The 18548-nt window shown below is 29.9% G+C and overlaps 1 protein-coding gene across 1 annotated transcript in view; it reads right to left on the reverse strand.

The window, feature by feature from the left end:
• Positions 1–5204: 5204 nt before the first annotated feature.
• spg (dedicator of cytokinesis spg) overlaps positions 5205–18548 on the reverse strand; it is a 288431-nt gene continuing 275087 nt past the window's right edge. Inside the window, exons 38-42 of the mRNA XM_075380362.1 lie at positions 18215–18324; positions 15517–15665; positions 14015–14079; positions 11089–11317; positions 5205–5673 (exon numbers count right to left, since the gene is read on the reverse strand). Coding sequence (XP_075236477.1) covers positions 5597–5673; positions 11089–11317; positions 14015–14079; positions 15517–15665; positions 18215–18324 — 630 coding nt within the window. The 3' untranslated portion in view covers positions 5205–5596. The remainder of the gene's footprint in view (positions 5674–11088; positions 11318–14014; positions 14080–15516; positions 15666–18214; positions 18325–18548) is intronic.

Genomic DNA, 18548 nt, shown 5'->3' on the forward strand with positions numbered 1-18548 from the left:
TTTGAATCATAAGGTTTTGAAATCATGAATATAGTGCTATTTTATAAATCTCTAATATATTCAATAGCGTACACTATGCATACAGTGCTGCTTCTGTACGATAAACAACACTTTCAATAAAGAAGTAAAAATCATGCTCCCAACGTTCCACATAAATATTTTTCCTTTCAACATTGTGCACCATAAAAACAGGATTATAACATTGTAGGCTGTGATTATTGTCATAAAGATTCTAATCATTAATGAATCATTTAAACGATGGCAACTCAATAATAACTGTAAAATAAGCCTAGTTCCTAAAAGAAAGTTAAATTAACAAGTTGTTCTAAATGTGATCTTTTTTCATTTAATTTTATTATTTTGCAATAAAGTTTATACTTTTTTAAACTTTATTTAAAAAAAAAAAATATATATATATATATATTAAAGTGAGATATGAATAATTTAATAATACAAATTAACAATTAAAACTTAAAGTGTCAGGCTAATAATTTGGGTATTTAATATTCAAGATGTTCAAATAATTGAAAATTTTAACTATTTGAAATAAGAATTAAAATAACCAAAAATAAAAATAAGAACACTTTGAATTCATGTTATACTCAGGTTTCAGGAATTCTTTGAATTCAGGTTTGAGATCAGGTTATACTGAAATTCAAGAAAATTTACGTTCATCCCATCACTAATTATTACCACACAAGCTAATCTCGTCATTAATGCTGTACTGACACACCTGACATTATGACTTCATACAATGTACTATTTCACACATATTATGGTCATATATAACCAACCTAATATTTATAATCATAAATATTCTTACAATGTAACTAAATTTAATTTGCATTTTGTTATATCAATATCATTTAACAAATTATTTTGTATTTTCTTTTCAGATAACCGATTGACTCTCTCTATTCTATTAAAATGAGCATTAATGATTAAAAAATTTTTGTACACACCACACTTATATCTTTATAAATATAACGTTAGTTTCAGTTTCACTGGTGTGACCGTAAAATATAATATAAATCCTACATAACATTGGCAAATTGTACTAAATCTAAAATAAACAAGGGAGGAAAATTTTTTTTTTCTTCATTTCACATAAAAGGTTTTTGGTAATGGCTGATTTATTAACTAAGAAAAGAAGTATAAATGAAAAATACCACCTCTTCTGACTATTTACAAATCAAAAGAGTGATCGTCCAAGGAACTGAGTGACAATATTAAATAGTAAACAGTAACGCTAACCTATTTTTCTCCAGTAACACTGTATATAAAAAAAAAATAAACTTAGCAGCCAATTTTACAACATGTTCATAATTAGAAACTAACTTTATCAGAATCACATCAATGTATTATTCTACAATTATTTCATTAAAGGATATCTTCGAAGCATAAGTAATTAGAAAAAGTGCTTTACAAAGTTGGAAATATGAACTAGAAAAGATTTTTTCCGATATATTATTGTATAGTATTATTATTGAACAATATATTCAAAAAAGTCCTGTTTACGACAAAGAACATCATTTTATGATATTGAAATGATTGTCAATCGTAACATATGAGAATAATAATGATATTTTCCCGTATAATTATGTAAAATATGAAAGAGCTGTAACTCCTGAACCTATCATGCATAGTTAATAAAGGATATATTAAAAATAATATTACATAGATAATTATTTATATGTAAACAGTGAAACATGATTAATTTGAAATTTTCACTTGTTTATTCCAATCAATTTAATAAGACTGTGTGCTTTCACTATGTATTTCACGTGACAAAACTATTAAGGTCATATCAGGTACCAAAAATAACATTAAAAAAAAAATCAATACAAATATTATTTACTTGTGAATATCCAATTAATTGAAAACCTCAAATATTAAGAACATGTATGAGATTTAAGTTCTCAAATATAATGCTGCCATATAATAAAATCTATCTAAAAAAAACAGTGGATTTTCTAAACTGAACAGAGAAGTGCAAAAACTATGCTACCAAAACATTTTTGAATAAAAGAAAATCAGAATTCTCATTTAAAGGAATTATCTTTAAAATATTCATGCTGAATTAACAGGTTATTCTGATCAACTCTGGTTTACAAAACTTCTGAATGTATTGGAAATTATTTTATGAAAAAACACCGTGCCTGATAGGAATTCAAATCCAGAATTTTCCAGATGTAAAGAGGAAATGCTATCATTTTATCACAGAGTCAATAAAATTCTTATTTATTATTAAACTTACTTATTTATCAAAAGCAGCCCAAAATTAATTTTCTCTAATATATATGTTTTTTTTCTGATTTTATTAACTTTATTGTAGTACGTCAAAGGTTCTCCATTATTCAAAATTTCCAGTATCCAATCTAGCTATTTCCTCCTGATTAGCTTTATTAGGAAAGTTTCTACAGCAGATTTAAAAAATTTTTCTGTTCAATAAGATGTACATAACAATATTAAAATATTAAAATAAATAAGCTAATATAACATAACTGTGTATTAATAAACTCTAAAAACAATACAGATATAAAAATCACATAATTCTAATACATTTTCAACTTACTTTGGTTACTCAAAGGTTACTTGATTTACTTTATCTCATATAAATAGGATTTCACTATTTGTCAGCTGCTTTAAATAAAATAATATAAATTATAAAATGGCAAGAAATACATAATAAAGTATCAGCGACATTTTATATACCTATGAAATTTTTCACAAATAATGTAACAAACTCAATTATGGTTCCAAATTGATAAAAATAATTTTTTAAAGTAAAATTCGTTACTTTTTGTTGTTATATTTTCAACTCTCTCCTGTAACTCATAATCCCCATTATAGAAATACAAAGTAAAGCCGCAAAACATTTTCATTGATTAAAGACATAATATAATATTATATCTTCTGTTAGAATGGTAACATATCATAAACCACATTTTATGGAGAATTTTATAAGTGCTATAATACCAAAACATCGAAGGATGTGCATTTAGGAAAGAACACCAACAATTAAATCCTCATTCAAAAACTGAAGTTCCTATAGATCAATTAAGTTAAAAAAAAAGTTGGGGATACAGATAAATTGTAAATTATTACAGCTAAATTATAATATTGGTATTTACTGCATTATTTATTTATCATTTACACAACAACAACAACAACAACAGACTTACACCCACTTATGGTTACTGATGGATGATAATAAATTTTTTTAGCCTGGAAAAATGCCATGCCTGACCAGGAATCGAACCTGGGACCTCCAGATGAAAAGTCAAGAACTACCATAGCAATAACATAGTAACTACACTACTTAAAATTACCACAAAAAAAAAAAATAAAATAAAATTTTCTTGCACTGGGCTATGTAAATGAGAATTGGTGAAAATAGGTAATCGTGATGTTACTTATAATATATACTATCAGCCTGTGCTTACCAAGGGAAAATTAGACTAGAAAAAAAATTGTAAGGATATCTCTTTAATTTTCTTATTAATTAGTATTAGTAGTAACCACTTGAAAAAAAAATTACCAAATACTCTTCAGTCAAACAGCACATTATTTGTGAACAACTTATAATGGAGAATTAAAACAAAAAAAATTATTTAAAAATAAATTATCACAAAATTTTACACTTATAAACGATAAATAATAACACTTATCAATCTTGCATAATAATTAGTGAACTAACTTAAAATTGAAAAATTATGAATTAAAATTTAACGGTTTAAATCACAAAAAGAATATATAACAATACTAAGTTTTAGCAAACAAAACAATTTTTTTTTAAGTAAAATTTGTTGAATACAACAGCGATTTAGAATTTTGAAAATTTAGTGTAATATCATGCATATTTTATTTCAATTTATAACATAAATATAATACAGAAGTACTAAGAATTTTTTTATTAAAAAGAATTGTATCGCATGTAATTTTACCGAACCAGAAATTGATTACTTCTTTGTTCAAAATATTATGACTTAATGCCTTCTATTTCTTTGGCATATTATAACCAGCTATAATTTTTTAGTACAGAATTAAATAGGTAAGTATTTTATAATACCTAAACAAATTTTTTAACAGTTCTTTTCTTTTCAATACGAATAATCCAATCTTATTTTGTGATAACATTTCATTTCTATTTCAGAGCACTGAAATATCTATAACAGTACATATTTTAAGAAATCTAAATAATATGTATAAAGTGTAAGTATTTAAACGATTTGATCGTGCAGTGACATCGTTAACTACACCTCAATAAATAAATTACACAAATATAACGTTTGCATTTAAATTGAATTAAAAGTAGATTCATATTAAATTAAATCGAATTCCTCTGGCATCACAGAACTGATGGCACTGAAAATGTTATGTTTATTATACTATTATCTGAATACAAGCTCTATATGATTGCAGTATGAAGGGGATGAGCAAGATAAAAAAGTATTGGACATACTATTATCAGTAGTAGTAATACTTATATTACATAAAATGTAGGTGATGTTTTGCTTAATATCGCATACAAAATACAATAGTACATTTAACTCAATTAGTTCGGTCAGTACCGATATAAAAACAATTCTAGTAAAACCTATCTAATACAATTTGGCTGTTATTGTAATGAACTGCAAACTTCCAACTCACCAGAGCTTGTAATTGACCATTATATTATTATATATCCTTAAGATTATGCACGAAGTTGTGAGGATATTATACTGAAAAATAAACTGTCTTAGAATTATACACTCAAATAAGAAAAAATAATAATAAAATAATATAAAATGTATATGATTTAAATCTAAAATTTCCCAAAGCTGCATAACTGAGTGCTCCAAAATGTTCAACTTTTCTATGAGTTACCATAACAATTTAGAACGTAAATAATAAATGAAATACAATCATTCTGTGGTACATCAAGTTCTGAATACTTCACCAAGAGTTCTGTATCTTCATCTGGCTGTAGGCATTTTACTTACTGACTTATTCGGCAAAATTTCGCACCAAAACAAGGCATAAAAAATATATTACAAAATTCAGATAGTTTTTGTTGTAAACAAACAGAATAAAAACCTTTCAAAATAGATCTAGTTTTTAACAGTCTAGGAAATTATTCTACGATAAGCTGAAAATATCCATTTTTATAAGCTAAAAGTTTCTCAAAATTGTTAAAAAAAAAATAAGGATGACCACCCAAAATTGATATCCACCCAGAGCTACTGATTAAAATGCTTAAAACCATTACACATACAAATTCCTAAAAAAAATATGCAAAAAATAAGGCTATAGTATATTTTTTATGGCGTGTTTTCATCTCGATGCGAAATTTCAGCCAATTAGGTTTATAAATAAAAATACACTACAAAAGTGTGTCTTTGTGTGAGAGTGGATCAGTCTACTTGATTATTATTAACTATAACACTAACATCGTTAAATAATCATCATACATTGAATAATTAATGTTACTACATATAAACACCTCTAACAAAAAAAATCACTGACTTACAAAAAACATTTGTATATAATATAGCTGAAAAAATGAGCAGATTAATTACACATTATTTAGTTACTCTCATCTTTCCGCATAACTCTATGGTAAATTTCCAGCAGGATCTGTGATATTTTGTAAACGTGGTACAGAATAATTTTCCGACACACGCTGTCCACCTGATTAAAAAAAATAATAAATAAAATCAGTAATCATTATATCTTATAAATTAAATTATCAAAAGATAATGAAACCAGATTGTGCAAACTTCTGACAAACAGCAGATTTGCAACAATGTGCAAGTAACTTTGTAAGTTAAGTTTAATGGGACACCAAAACCATATACTTTTTAATAATACAAACAAGTGGATTTTTAAAAGAAAACCAATTTTCAAGTTGTTTCTTAATTTGAGAATACATCAGAATTATAAATTATACAAAGTATTAAAATTAAAATTAAAAAAAAAAAAACAGGTAAAAAGATGCATCTTTTATTAAATATTACATTAAATCCAGCCTGATATAACCAAATGAGAAAAATAACGAAAGAATGTTTGAAATAAATAATTGTAACTAATTGTCATAAAAAAATTGTTTTTTTGGTCATTATAATTAGAAATTTAAATTTAAGTTTTAAAATTTAAAAACTTAAAAAAAAGATAATAGTCTGCCATATTTACAGGTTATAAATTCCAAGACCTACTGTGAGTATCTGAAACCATACAAATGATCTGGTCTGATTATAAAAATCTAAGTTGCAACCTACATAGAATAACTGAATAGCAGTGTATACAACAATATCCTACAATTAAAATTTGCACCATATAACAATAAAATTTGTAATTTAGTCGCAAACACTTTCAATGCAGGTTAATCTTCCAACATTAGAATTAAAATGGAATAGTATTCATTTTTTATCACAATAAACGGGCTGTAAAATATATATCAAAGAGTAGACACTGATTTGACCAAAATTTAACAGTGATACACTGTAAGTTGAAACTGAAGATGATAAGAAGCAAAGGGATGGGATAGAATAAATAAGAATAATATAATGCTAAAAACTGAAAAAAATAAATAAATACTAGGTAGAAAGGTATAGGTACCAAATAACATATAGGTTTTTTTTTTGGGGGGGGGGGGGTCGAAAAAAGCTTTCGTGTTATTTTCACCTGGAACAAAACTATTGAACAAAAAAAAGTTCTTAATATAAAAGATATTAATAAAATACGATTAAAACTAAGATGAAAACTACGATAAGATTAAAACTAAAACAATAAAAGAAAATAAAAGAAACAACCATTTTTAGGATAAAATATACAACGTGAATAACAAAATAAAATCAAAATTTACGGTTTGTTAACATTAAATAATTTTATGAAGTATATTGATACTTCTCAGAAGTAACAATCCCTGGTTCCAGTACATTCTTTGCCTAGGATGTGGTGAATATCCCCTGGTAATTTAAATTTACGTAAGGCCCCATAACATATGCAATCCACAAGGATGTGGTACACAGTCAAGCGGCACTCGTATCGTACGCATAGTGGTGTGTTTTCTGATGACATCAAATACCTGTGAATAGCTCAATCGGCAAACCACTTCCTCTTTGCAAATTTTTTAAAGAGGGTTCAAAAAAAGAATAAAAGGAAAATTAATAAAGGTGCAAAACAGCAAAGGGAAAATTGTTAGTGCAGACATATAGTGAAAAAAAAAGAAAATATAACCGGGAAGGTACATGCAGCATATGATAAAAACATTAGGGAAATGAAGTCAAAATATCGTATAATAGTATCAGAAGTGTGAATGGAAAACCCGTATTAAGAAGACAAAATCTAAGAGATAATAGGTGATAGGAGTATGTGACCAAAAAAAAGAAGAAAAATGATTAAATGTGGAGTTAGAAAAAGAAAATGATGACAATGTTAGAGAATATGCAACTGACAGAGTTTTAAAAGACTTACAACTATTATAAGGCAATAGAAATAGAGCTCATAGAAAGATGGAGTAAGTGCCTAAATGTAACCGAAAATTATGTTGAAAACTAGTGTTAATTTCATACAAATAATAATTTCTCTACATCCATTTGGCTGTTTAATTATTGAACAACTCTCGTATCTAAGACAATAAGAATTAGTTAATTTGGTAACAAGGGATGTATACAGTAAAACGAAGATTGGAATTTATAAAACAGGTAACTGAGGATCTAAAACATAGTAATAACATTAAGTTATTAACACAGAAGAAAAATAATGGAGAATATCCTTAAACCAGTAAGACGACTCATGAAACAAAAAGATAACCACAATATTCACCCCAATTTTTTTAACCGTGCAAATCATGCTGCAACTTTTACTTATCTATTTTACTCATTAACTCCTTTTTAACTATTAAATAACTGCATGATATTACTGTATGTAATGTTCATATTTAAAATTACTCGGTATATGGTTGACTATGATTTATAAACTTAATATTATTTATAAATATTAATATTTTGGAATTTTAGTGCAAATAAATAAGAAAAATGTTTTCTCATCTTTGTCAGGATTAGTTCGTTATTTTTCAACAGTATCTTATATATTAAAAAAATTGAACTGAAAACCAACCTTCAGTCCATCTGGGTATCCTACTGGATGGATCAGGCTGGTTTTATTTTATTCTGCTCAGAATGACCCACAGATATGTCCATCAAGCATTATCGGATCCAAAATTTGAGTCTCCTCTGAGATTTTCTCAAAAAATTCTCATTTATTCCTTAATTGAGGAACTTTCCAAGGATATTACTGACAGGAAAAATTTTTTTTTTTAAGGTCCATCAGTGCTTCATGACATATCTGTGGACCATTTTGAGCAAAATAAAAAAAATAATCAGCCCAATCTGTGCAGTACAACATCCGGATGGATTAGAACTAGGTATGAGTACATTTTTAACATGTGATAGGAAAGAAAAGAGAAAGACAAGGGAGTTTGGGGTGACGTGTTATAAATGGAGCAGGTTTCTTAGTCGATTTTTTAAATATATAATATTACTTGTAATAATAATATTGAGAAACAGGGCAGGCCCACTGCTTTTTAGCTGATTTTTTAAAATATATAACGTTACTTGGTAATACGAGGGTTATTTTTTTTTCAAGGTCCAATCGGTCACGAAATTAAAACCACAGTGAAAATAAAAGATTTTTTATTTGTAACAAGTACTTACATAGTTATGCTATTTCTCTACATATTCGCCACTCTGATTTAGACATTTGTCATAGCGTAGTACCAACTTTCCAATACCCTCGTCATAGAACGGAGCCGCCTGTGTTTTCGGCCATGCTTTTACACTGGTCTGCAGCTCGATGTCTGTGCCAAAATGTTGTCCTCCTAGCGTTTCATGTGAGCAAAAAGGTGAAAATCGGATGGAGCCAAGTCCGGGCTGTATGGCGGGTGATCAAACACTTCCCGACGAAAACGCTGCAGCAGCTTCTTCATTACAGCTGCAGTGTGCGGCCGAGATTGTATGGGGAAAGACAATGCCTGATGACAACATTCCTCTTCGCTTATTCTGAATTGCCCTTTGTAGAAGTTGAAGAGTCACACAGTATGAGGCTGCAGTGATGGTCGTGCCACGTTCTGTGAATTCCACCAAGAGAACTCCGTTCTGGTCCCAGAACACAGTATCCATACACTTTCTGTTGAAGGTTCGCTTGAAGTTGTTTGGTTTACTGGGAGAATGAGAATGCATCCACTGTTTGGATTGTTCTTTTTGTTTCTTCAGTTTCGAAACGGACCCGTGTCTCGTCCCCTGTGACAATTTTGTTCAAAAAATCTTCTCCTTCATTGTGGTAGCGCTGGAGAAATGTTAGGGAGGCATCCATTCTCATTGTTTTGTGATGGTCGGACAGCATCTTGGGAACCCACTTGCACACAGTTTGCGGTACTGAAGTCTCTCACTCACAATGGTGTAGAGAGCCGACCTTGAATTTTCAGGAAACGAATCACTCAATACAGAAATCGTGAACCGACAATTTTCTTTAATTGCCTCATCCACTCGCTCAACGAGATCATCGGTTGACAGTCGCTTCCTTTCCTGACCGCCTGCATCATGAACATCTGTACATCCTGCTTTAGAGTTCCTGCACCATTGTCGCACTTTGCTGTCACTCATTGAAGTTTTACCGTACACATTACTTATTCGTCGACGAATTTCAACTGCATTACACCCCTCAGCCTGAAGAAATCTAATTACCACACACGCTTCACACTTGGTGTGAGATGCTATTGTTGTAAACATGTATACGTGCTAGCTGCGTGTTCACAACTAAACGAAGTGACGCGATGTGATTGAAGGCCACACTAGATACAATGTGCAACACATATGCGCAAAGGTTCATCTGATTTTTGCATGGGTTTTTATTTTGCAACCGATCAGACCTTGGAAAAAAATAACCCTCGTAATAATAACACACTGTAGCAGCAAGGGGCCACCAGTACAAATAAATTTATCAAATAATAATAGCTTTACTACATGTTTTTTATTGTTTTGCACTTGATGTTTTTAATGTAATACACTTTTTACTTTCCCAACTAGATAGCACTATAGCAGAGCTATAGCTCTATAAGGGAAAGTATTATAATCGGGCCAATTTGGGCATTTGCGGTTTTCACCAAATCTTGATGTTTTGACATCTAAGGAACCCAAAAAACCAGATGAAAATTTTCAGAATATTAATGATCGTATGTACATGTGTGTTCGATATTGGCTTCTAAATCATCTTCAGAACTACTAGACTGTTTTTGACCAAACTTGATCAGGTTACTTCTATAAATGGGGCATTGATACCATTAAATTTTCAAATTAAAAGGTCAAGGGGGTGAGGCTGTAGAGCAAAGTCACCCTCAGTAACTTGAGATTTTACCTAATTAAGGTCATAATTTTCTTAGGTACTTTTGTTAACAAATAAAAAATAACAATATCTGCAACAAAAAAATTTTGTCTGCTATGTTGTGACATCATAGGTGAGCGATAGAATTAAATAAATGAATAATAATATGTGTAAAAATGTAATTTGGTCTGGCTGGGTTTCGAACTCGCCTGGTTGACTCAATACCTGATATGTTAAGCCTTGTGGCTAGACCAGTCTGCCAACCATACAAGCAAAATTTGTTTTATGCATTTTGTGAAATTGCATTACTTAATTTTAGTGCCAACCATCGCCGCTAGTACCGCCACACCTGCATGAATTAAATATGGTATGCACATATGCTTTAGTTTAGAATCATTGAATTAAATAAACGAAAAAAATATTATATTTAAATAAAATGATAAATATTTTTAATTAAGTTACAATGTGGGTAAGCCTTGCATCAAAAACAACTGTATTGTCAATTTTTTTAATTGAAATTTCCTCTAGTCTTACAAAACATGCGTTTTGAGTATTCCAAATGTTTCATCGTACACAATTATGCAAACTGTAATACTATGAAAAATACACACAATAAGCTGAATATAACTAACTATACCTTATTCAGCAGGTGTCCCAATAATTTATATTCTATTATTACTTTAAAAAATACTTATAAAAATTAAGAAATTGAAAAATGCATACCACTATTTGATAAACTAATATCATCATGCTGTATTGATGACAAAACATTTGTGGCACTATTAGGAGTTTTAGGTGGTATAGGTGGAGGAGGTTGCGGTGCAGTTGTTCTAGGTGATAGAGCAGGAGGTAACACCCACTCTTCATACCCTGATAAATTATTAAGCTGCTCAGAGTAAAATCCTGAATCTCTAGATAAAGTACTACTACCAGCCCCATCAATGACATCATCCTGCCAAACATAAAATAAATAATCAGTACAATAAAGCAATAATAATGATAGGAAAAGCGATAATAATGATTACAAACTTTTAAACAAACATACTTACTTAGCTTCATATTAGCGGTTCAGTGAATAGCGAATTTCATGGACTTCAGATACTCCACTGAGTGTAATACAAGCAATTATTTAGACTTAGAAAAAACAATAAATAAAATAAAAATTGATATTACAGAAACTTTAAAAAAGTAATATAATAATTAATAAAAAAGTTTAATCATTCAACTGAAACCAACATTTCACTACGCTTGTGCTAGGGTCCAGATGGCTAAGTACTAACCTCTGGACCAAAAGACTCATAGTTTGAGATCTGGCTTAACCAGGCGTCCTTTAAAAATGTGGCTCCTTTATAAGGTTCTTGGCCATCATTTTGTTGTTGGATTCTAATTAAGAAAGCAGCCTGTCATGGAGATCCATGAATGAAACAATTTGCTGTTAAACTAGGTATATATAAACAAGGGATGTAGCTGCCTTTCAGCCTGATTCAAGAAAGCTGCAACCTTCAGAATAGAACAGTAGAATAAGCTGTGTTTAACATTTAATTTCAATTATACAAATATAAATATGTACTTAAAAAAACATGTATTAACATAGAATTTAAAGAATATTAATCACTGTTTAAAAAATATCTACACATATACAGACACTTTTTGATAATTCTTCCGATGAAAGTTACATGCTGGACTCACAACAGTATTAAGCAACTTAGTATGAGACATCAGTCACTTCTAAATTTCTGTTCACAAGTCACCATCTTTGTTACTGGCACTGTCAACCAGAAACACAGGGAATCGATCTATGGCCATGTGCAAAACTAAAACCGGCCTTTTTGCTCTTTGATTCTAGTCAACAGACTCATCCAAGATCATATTATAACAAATTAAAATCTCGATATTCTTTTTGTACACCCGGTATTTAAAGATATAATAAAGTGAATTTTGAAGAAACACTATTTCATCTGTTGTAATTTATCTTACTTATAATCCCTTTCCAACCTCAGTCTTAAAGAGATTACCAATTATTACACTTCAATAAAAACTTATGCTGTAATGGCAATAATTAGCTGTTTATATATAAATGTGTTTTATCCTAATATTGAAATAGATAAGTTTTTCAAGACCAAATTACAATAGAAACTGTTATTGATTTAAATTCCTGAATTTTTATCCTTCTTACATAGAAATAAATGTCATATAATTTAGCAGTATTATGAAAAACAACGAATAAACCATATTTGCCATTAGGCATGGTGTTGTTACCAGTCGGTAGGAAAAGAGATTTAGATAGACAAATGAAAATATGAGTTCCAAAAACACGTAAAGAAGTTTAGAAATTTATTTATTTTATTTATCATAAGCATAAGAAATAATCTACACCCTCCCTTTTATATTGTGACAGTACTTCATAAAAAATTAATTAAAATGATTAATAGAAAATTATTTATTGAAGCAAAGCTTCTTAATGCAGGCTTCAGGATGGGAAATCAACTGAGAAAAAAAAGCATCACGCACTAATATCGATACTGGCACACGTGTTCAGTAAGCACTCTCTCTTTCTGACTCTTATACTTGGCTTATGCATACATGCGTATTCTCTCTTTTTATAATATATGTATTTCATTGTTAGTTCATATTTCTTATTAATAAAATTTTTTTTTTTTTTTGTCTTCGGTCATTTGACTGGTTTGACACAGCACTCCAAGATTCCCTACCTAGTGCTAGTCGTTTCATTTCTGTATACCCCCTACATCCTATATTCGTAACAATTTGTTTTACATATTTCAAACGTTGCCTGCCTGCACAATTTTTTCCTTCTACCTGTCCCTCCAATATTAAAGTGACTATTCCAGTATGCTTTAATATGTGACCTATAAGTCTGTCTCTTCTTTTAACTGTATTTTTCCAAATGCTTCCTTCTTCATCAATTTTCTGCACACCTCTTCATTTGTCACTTTATCCAACCATCTGATTTTTAAAACTCTCCTGTAGCACCACATTTCAAAAGCTTCTAATCTTTTCTTTTCAGGTACTCCAATAGTCCAAGTTTCACTTCCATATAAACCTACACTCCAAACATATACTTTCAAAAATCTTTTCCTGACGTTTAAATTAATTTTTGATGTAAACAAATTATATTTCTGACTGAAGGCTCGTTTCGCCTGAGCTATTCAGCATTTTATATCGCTCCTGCTTCGTCCATCTTTAGTAATTCTACTTCCCAAATAACAAATTCTTCTACCTCCATAATCTTTTCTCTTCCTATTTTTACATTCAGTGGTCCATCTTCATTATTTCTACTACATTTCATTACTTTCGTTTTGCTCTTGTTTATTTTCATTTTTACTTATAAAACATGTTATCATTTGTGTACACTGGGTATACATTATTTTGCAACTTTAATAATTCATATAATATTCCATAAGAAGCTTCACTTCTGTAATGTGTCCATGCACCATCGCACTTGTTTTATTTTTTTTTTTATTTATTATTTTTAATTATTAGTTTCATTATTTTTTATTTATTAATTAATAAATTAATTAAAATAAATGTTATATAACAATTTTATTTAAAAATTAAATCACAAAATTTTATTTTCTAAATATTATTAACAGAGCACTAACGATTTAAATGAAAAAGAAACAAACAATACCTTTCTAGATGGAAGTCTCTTTGGGGGTGCAGGAGGCACTTCTCCGCTGTTCCTTTTATCTGGAGCTACAAAACAGTAAAATAAAGATTAATTTCATGTGAAAAAAAGACAATGTTTTTTTCTAATCCATAAGTGAACTACAAAAAAATTCCTGTGCAACATATCACAAGTTGTGACATGGTGGTTGTTGATATTCCATCACAAAATAAATAATAGTTAGTACCTTTTCACAATCCTATCACAGGTCTTTTAATTAATCATAAAGTAACAATGTTAATAAATACCTAACCATTAAAAACAAAATTCAACCAAAACAATCATATATATTAATCATAAACAGTGAAAATGCTCACTACTTTGTAAGTTTTGTTTACCTAGTAAATTTTTTTAATATAGAATTATGTTTTCAGTTACTATAACCCTTACGATAAAAACAAAAAATGCCTACATAAAAATAAAATAGTAGCTTTAAATGATGATTAATATTATATTAAAAAAAAAATTTAATTATTAAATTAAAAACATTATACAAGGGACGTTCAATAATTCACAAGACAAACTGATGTAGAAAAAAAACGGTTCATTCAATGGCAATGAAACATTTTAAGGGTCAAGTTGGCAACATTGGAAACACATTTAATCAGCAATTTGATCATAATTAATCTAAACATAGCCTCTTTTGTTGATTTCAGAATGTCAGCTCCACTTGAAACCTGTACACCAGAAGAGAAACGTTCAGCGATATGGTTTTTGCTACCAGGTGTGAAACCAATGGAAATTTACTCAAGAATGTTGAAACAGTACGGTGAAAAGTGTTTAAATCGCAGTTAATGTGTATAAGTGGGTGGGACAGTTCAATTCAGGAAAAACAAGTGTGGCTGTGTGATCTCCCACTACTCTGGAAGACCAGTTGTAGTTTCGACTACCACGCTGCGAAATCGCATAAATGATCTTATTCGCGAAGACAGGTGAGCCAAATTTTCCAAACTCCTAGTTAGTGTAATATTAGTGTTGGAACCATTCATTCAATCATTCATGATGTGGTGAATTATCGCAAAATGTGTTGAAATGTTGAGTTGAAAAGTAGAGTAAGTTTCATTAACATTGAATAAATCGTTTTTCTTTACTTCAATTTGTCTCGTTAACTATTAAACGTCCCTTGTGTTAAAATTGTTCTTCATCTTATTAATTACCTTTTAAACTTACTTTCTGAATAACCTTGCAAATAACATTTTCTTAATTTCAATGATAACAATGTAGGTAATTTTGCAACCAAAAGAAGAAATGTAGGTACCAGTTCTCTGATTAATGATTATTTACATATTGTTTAAGAAATTAAATTACTGACAAATACAAATAAAAACATCATTCTTTAAATAGAAGAATATAAAAAAATAAATAATTATATGGCAAACACAAAATATTTCACCACATATAATAAGTAATCTTTATAATTAATATGACTCTTAAAATGTAAAAAACAAATAAAAATAAACAATTACCTCTAGGTGGCAGTGGTGGTGCTTCTTCAGGTTGATTGCAACAATCCAAAGGCGCTGGTGATGGTGTTTCACGATCACTTAACCTTTGTACTTGTTGCTGTGTTCTACTCAGTGACCGTTGGTGCCGTTTTAGACTTAAATCACCATTGCTATAAAAAAAATCATCTATGCAGTACATAATATCATAAAAATGTACTATATGATTTTTATTCAAAAACAATATTAAATCATCAAATGGTTTTCCCTTTTCTAGTACATTTCTAAAGAAGTGGAATAACTAATGTTACATAAAAGTGAGAAATAATTGATCTGACAAAGTACACCGATATAGTTATGATTTATATGTAATGAATTTTAACATAAACAATTAAACATTTTTTTATCAACTATGATTTTGAAACTGAATTTGGCAATTGTTAATATTTTGAAGACATAGTTCTAGGTTTTTAGACATACAAGGGTAAGTCAATTATTATTGACAATTTAGTTATATTTTTGTTTATGTTGGTAGTACTGTCAAGTTGCGTAGGTGATGCATGTGTGGTTTAAATGTTGTTATGTCTGATGCTGCTAGGTTAGTTCCATTATCGCTGCCCTGCTGTTAACCGTGGATGCTGCGATTTCTATTTGCACCAAAGAAGAGCAACGTTCAGTAATTCGTTTTTTGTGGTCGGAAGGTGTATCAGGGGCTGAAATTCAACGAAGACTTTCAGTACAGTATGTGTTGCGCAACGGAGTGTCTACAAATGGATTGAAATTTTCAAAAATGGTCGCACAAGTGTTACGCACGATGAAGGAGCCGGACGATCGTTTACCGCCACAAATGAGGAAAACATTGAGCGTGCACGTGACATGGTTTTCATAGACGTGTAACTATTGATGAAGCGGCACATCGTTTGCAAATAGTCACGGTTCTGCCTACAAATTCATTCACAACAGACTTGGGTTTCATAAAGTCCGTGCAAGACGGGTCCCAAAACAACTCACACAGTCGTATAAACAAACGCACTTGGACATCTGCCAAAAACATTTGAATCGCTATGGTAACGAACAGGACATCTTCTTAGACAGAATCATCACCGGTGATGAAACACAGATCCATCATTATGAGCCGGAGAGTAAACGGCAGAGAATGGAATGGAAACTGGAAACATCCAAATTCACCCTGCAAAAAAGTTCAAGACCCAACCGTCTGCAGGAAAACTGACGCTTACTGTTTTTTGGGACTCACAAGGCCCAGTACTGGAACAACATGAGGAAAGAGGCACGACAATAAACAGTGCGCGTTACAGTGAAATGCTTACTGCCAAGCTGAAGCCTGGAATTCGAAGCAAACGCCGAGGACTGCTGTCGAAAGGTTTTGTGTTTTTGCACGACAATCCCTGTCCACATACTGCTGCCCCACTGCTGAAACGCTCCAGAAACTCAACTTTGAAGTACTGGCTCGTCCTCTGTATAGTCCTGATCTTGTCCCTTCTGACAACCACTTGAATGGTCCACTCAAAGAAGCATTAAGGGGTCGTCGATTTACCTCAGGACGAAACAGTGAAAGAAGCAGTGCATTCCTGGCTCGCAGCTCAACTGAAAACCTTCTTTTATGAGGGCATCAGGAAGCTTGTGCAACTATGGAGCAAGTTTCCTATTTGTATAGCAATAAAATTTATTACTACATTGCAGATAATAATTGACTTACCCTCTTATTTCGTTACATTCACAGCCTCACTTTCTTTTATTTTGAAGCAAAAAATATTGGTAATGATTTATAAATAATAACTAAACTGAGATTTATTATTAGCACAAACTGTTATAATTAAATACTTATCTTAATTAACATATGAGTCTCTATATTTTTTATGTACAAGTACTGTGACTTACTATTCTATATTTTAATGTTCTTTATCACAAATTTTCTGCCTTTTCTTTAAATTTAAGAAAATTTGTTTTTTTTATTTTAGGCAAATATTATTAAATAATTTATAATTTTTATGAAAAATAATGAATCTTAAGTTCTAACTTCTCAGTTTTATTTATTCTTATGTAATCACAATTTCTTTAACAATATTTATTAACATCTCTGACAATTGAAAAACTTTTAGAAATATAATTTGGTAACATATAGTTTCTAACAAACAGCAGTGTAGTTTGAAAGTTTTCATTCAATAACTATTAAAAGGGCTGCAACATTAAGAAAGAAAAATAAGTTTGAAATGTTATTATTAACATCTTTTCCTAAGTGTTATAGTTTATGGTGTCTATTATATGGTAAAAAATTGCAGATTTTTGTGGATTTTTACTCTTTGCTGAAAATGAACGTTTATATCAGAGATGCGACTATGAGAGAGAAATTTGTTAATCTAAATATCTGCACAATGATAATGCAGTTGTGTCGTATAATGAAACAATATCTCTACAATATTTGATTCTTTTTTCTTTTTTTTTATGATCACAATCTTGTTTGTGAAAAGACAATGTGCATATAGTAATAACATTTTGCATCAAGTTCACCAAGTTATATTATGATGCTGATTAGAGCCAAACAAAAACTGAATGGTGACGAAGATATAACTGAAAGTATTAAAATTTTACTTATGTGGATGTGCCTCAATCTGGCACCTAAGAAAAAAAAATTTCTAAATCACATCAATACTGATTCAATCATTATAATTATCTATAGATAAAGCAAAAAACTTTTACATACCTTACACGAGAAACTTCACTCACAGATGATGTATAATTTGTTGAACGGGGTCTAAGAGGAATTGCTGGTGGAGGTGAAGGCTCTCGATTATCTAACGTTTCCAATATCTCCTGAAATAAAAAACCACCAGATGACAATGTTGGTAAAGTCAACAAGAAGATTACAGAAATGATTATCCATGCATGTAGTTTACTTTAATATAATTTTTTTTAACTTTTTTTTCAACTACTTTATTATTAATGAGCCAAACCATAGCTTTCTATTTGAAATAAAAGAGAATTTTACTTGTACATTCCTTAATTAACGCAAAATAATCTTTGTTTATAATTAATCT

Source organism: Lycorma delicatula, chromosome 12 (assembly GCF_047948215.1).
Source record: "Lycorma delicatula isolate Av1 chromosome 12, ASM4794821v1, whole genome shotgun sequence".
NCBI lineage: Eukaryota > Metazoa > Arthropoda > Insecta > Hemiptera > Fulgoridae > Lycorma > Lycorma delicatula.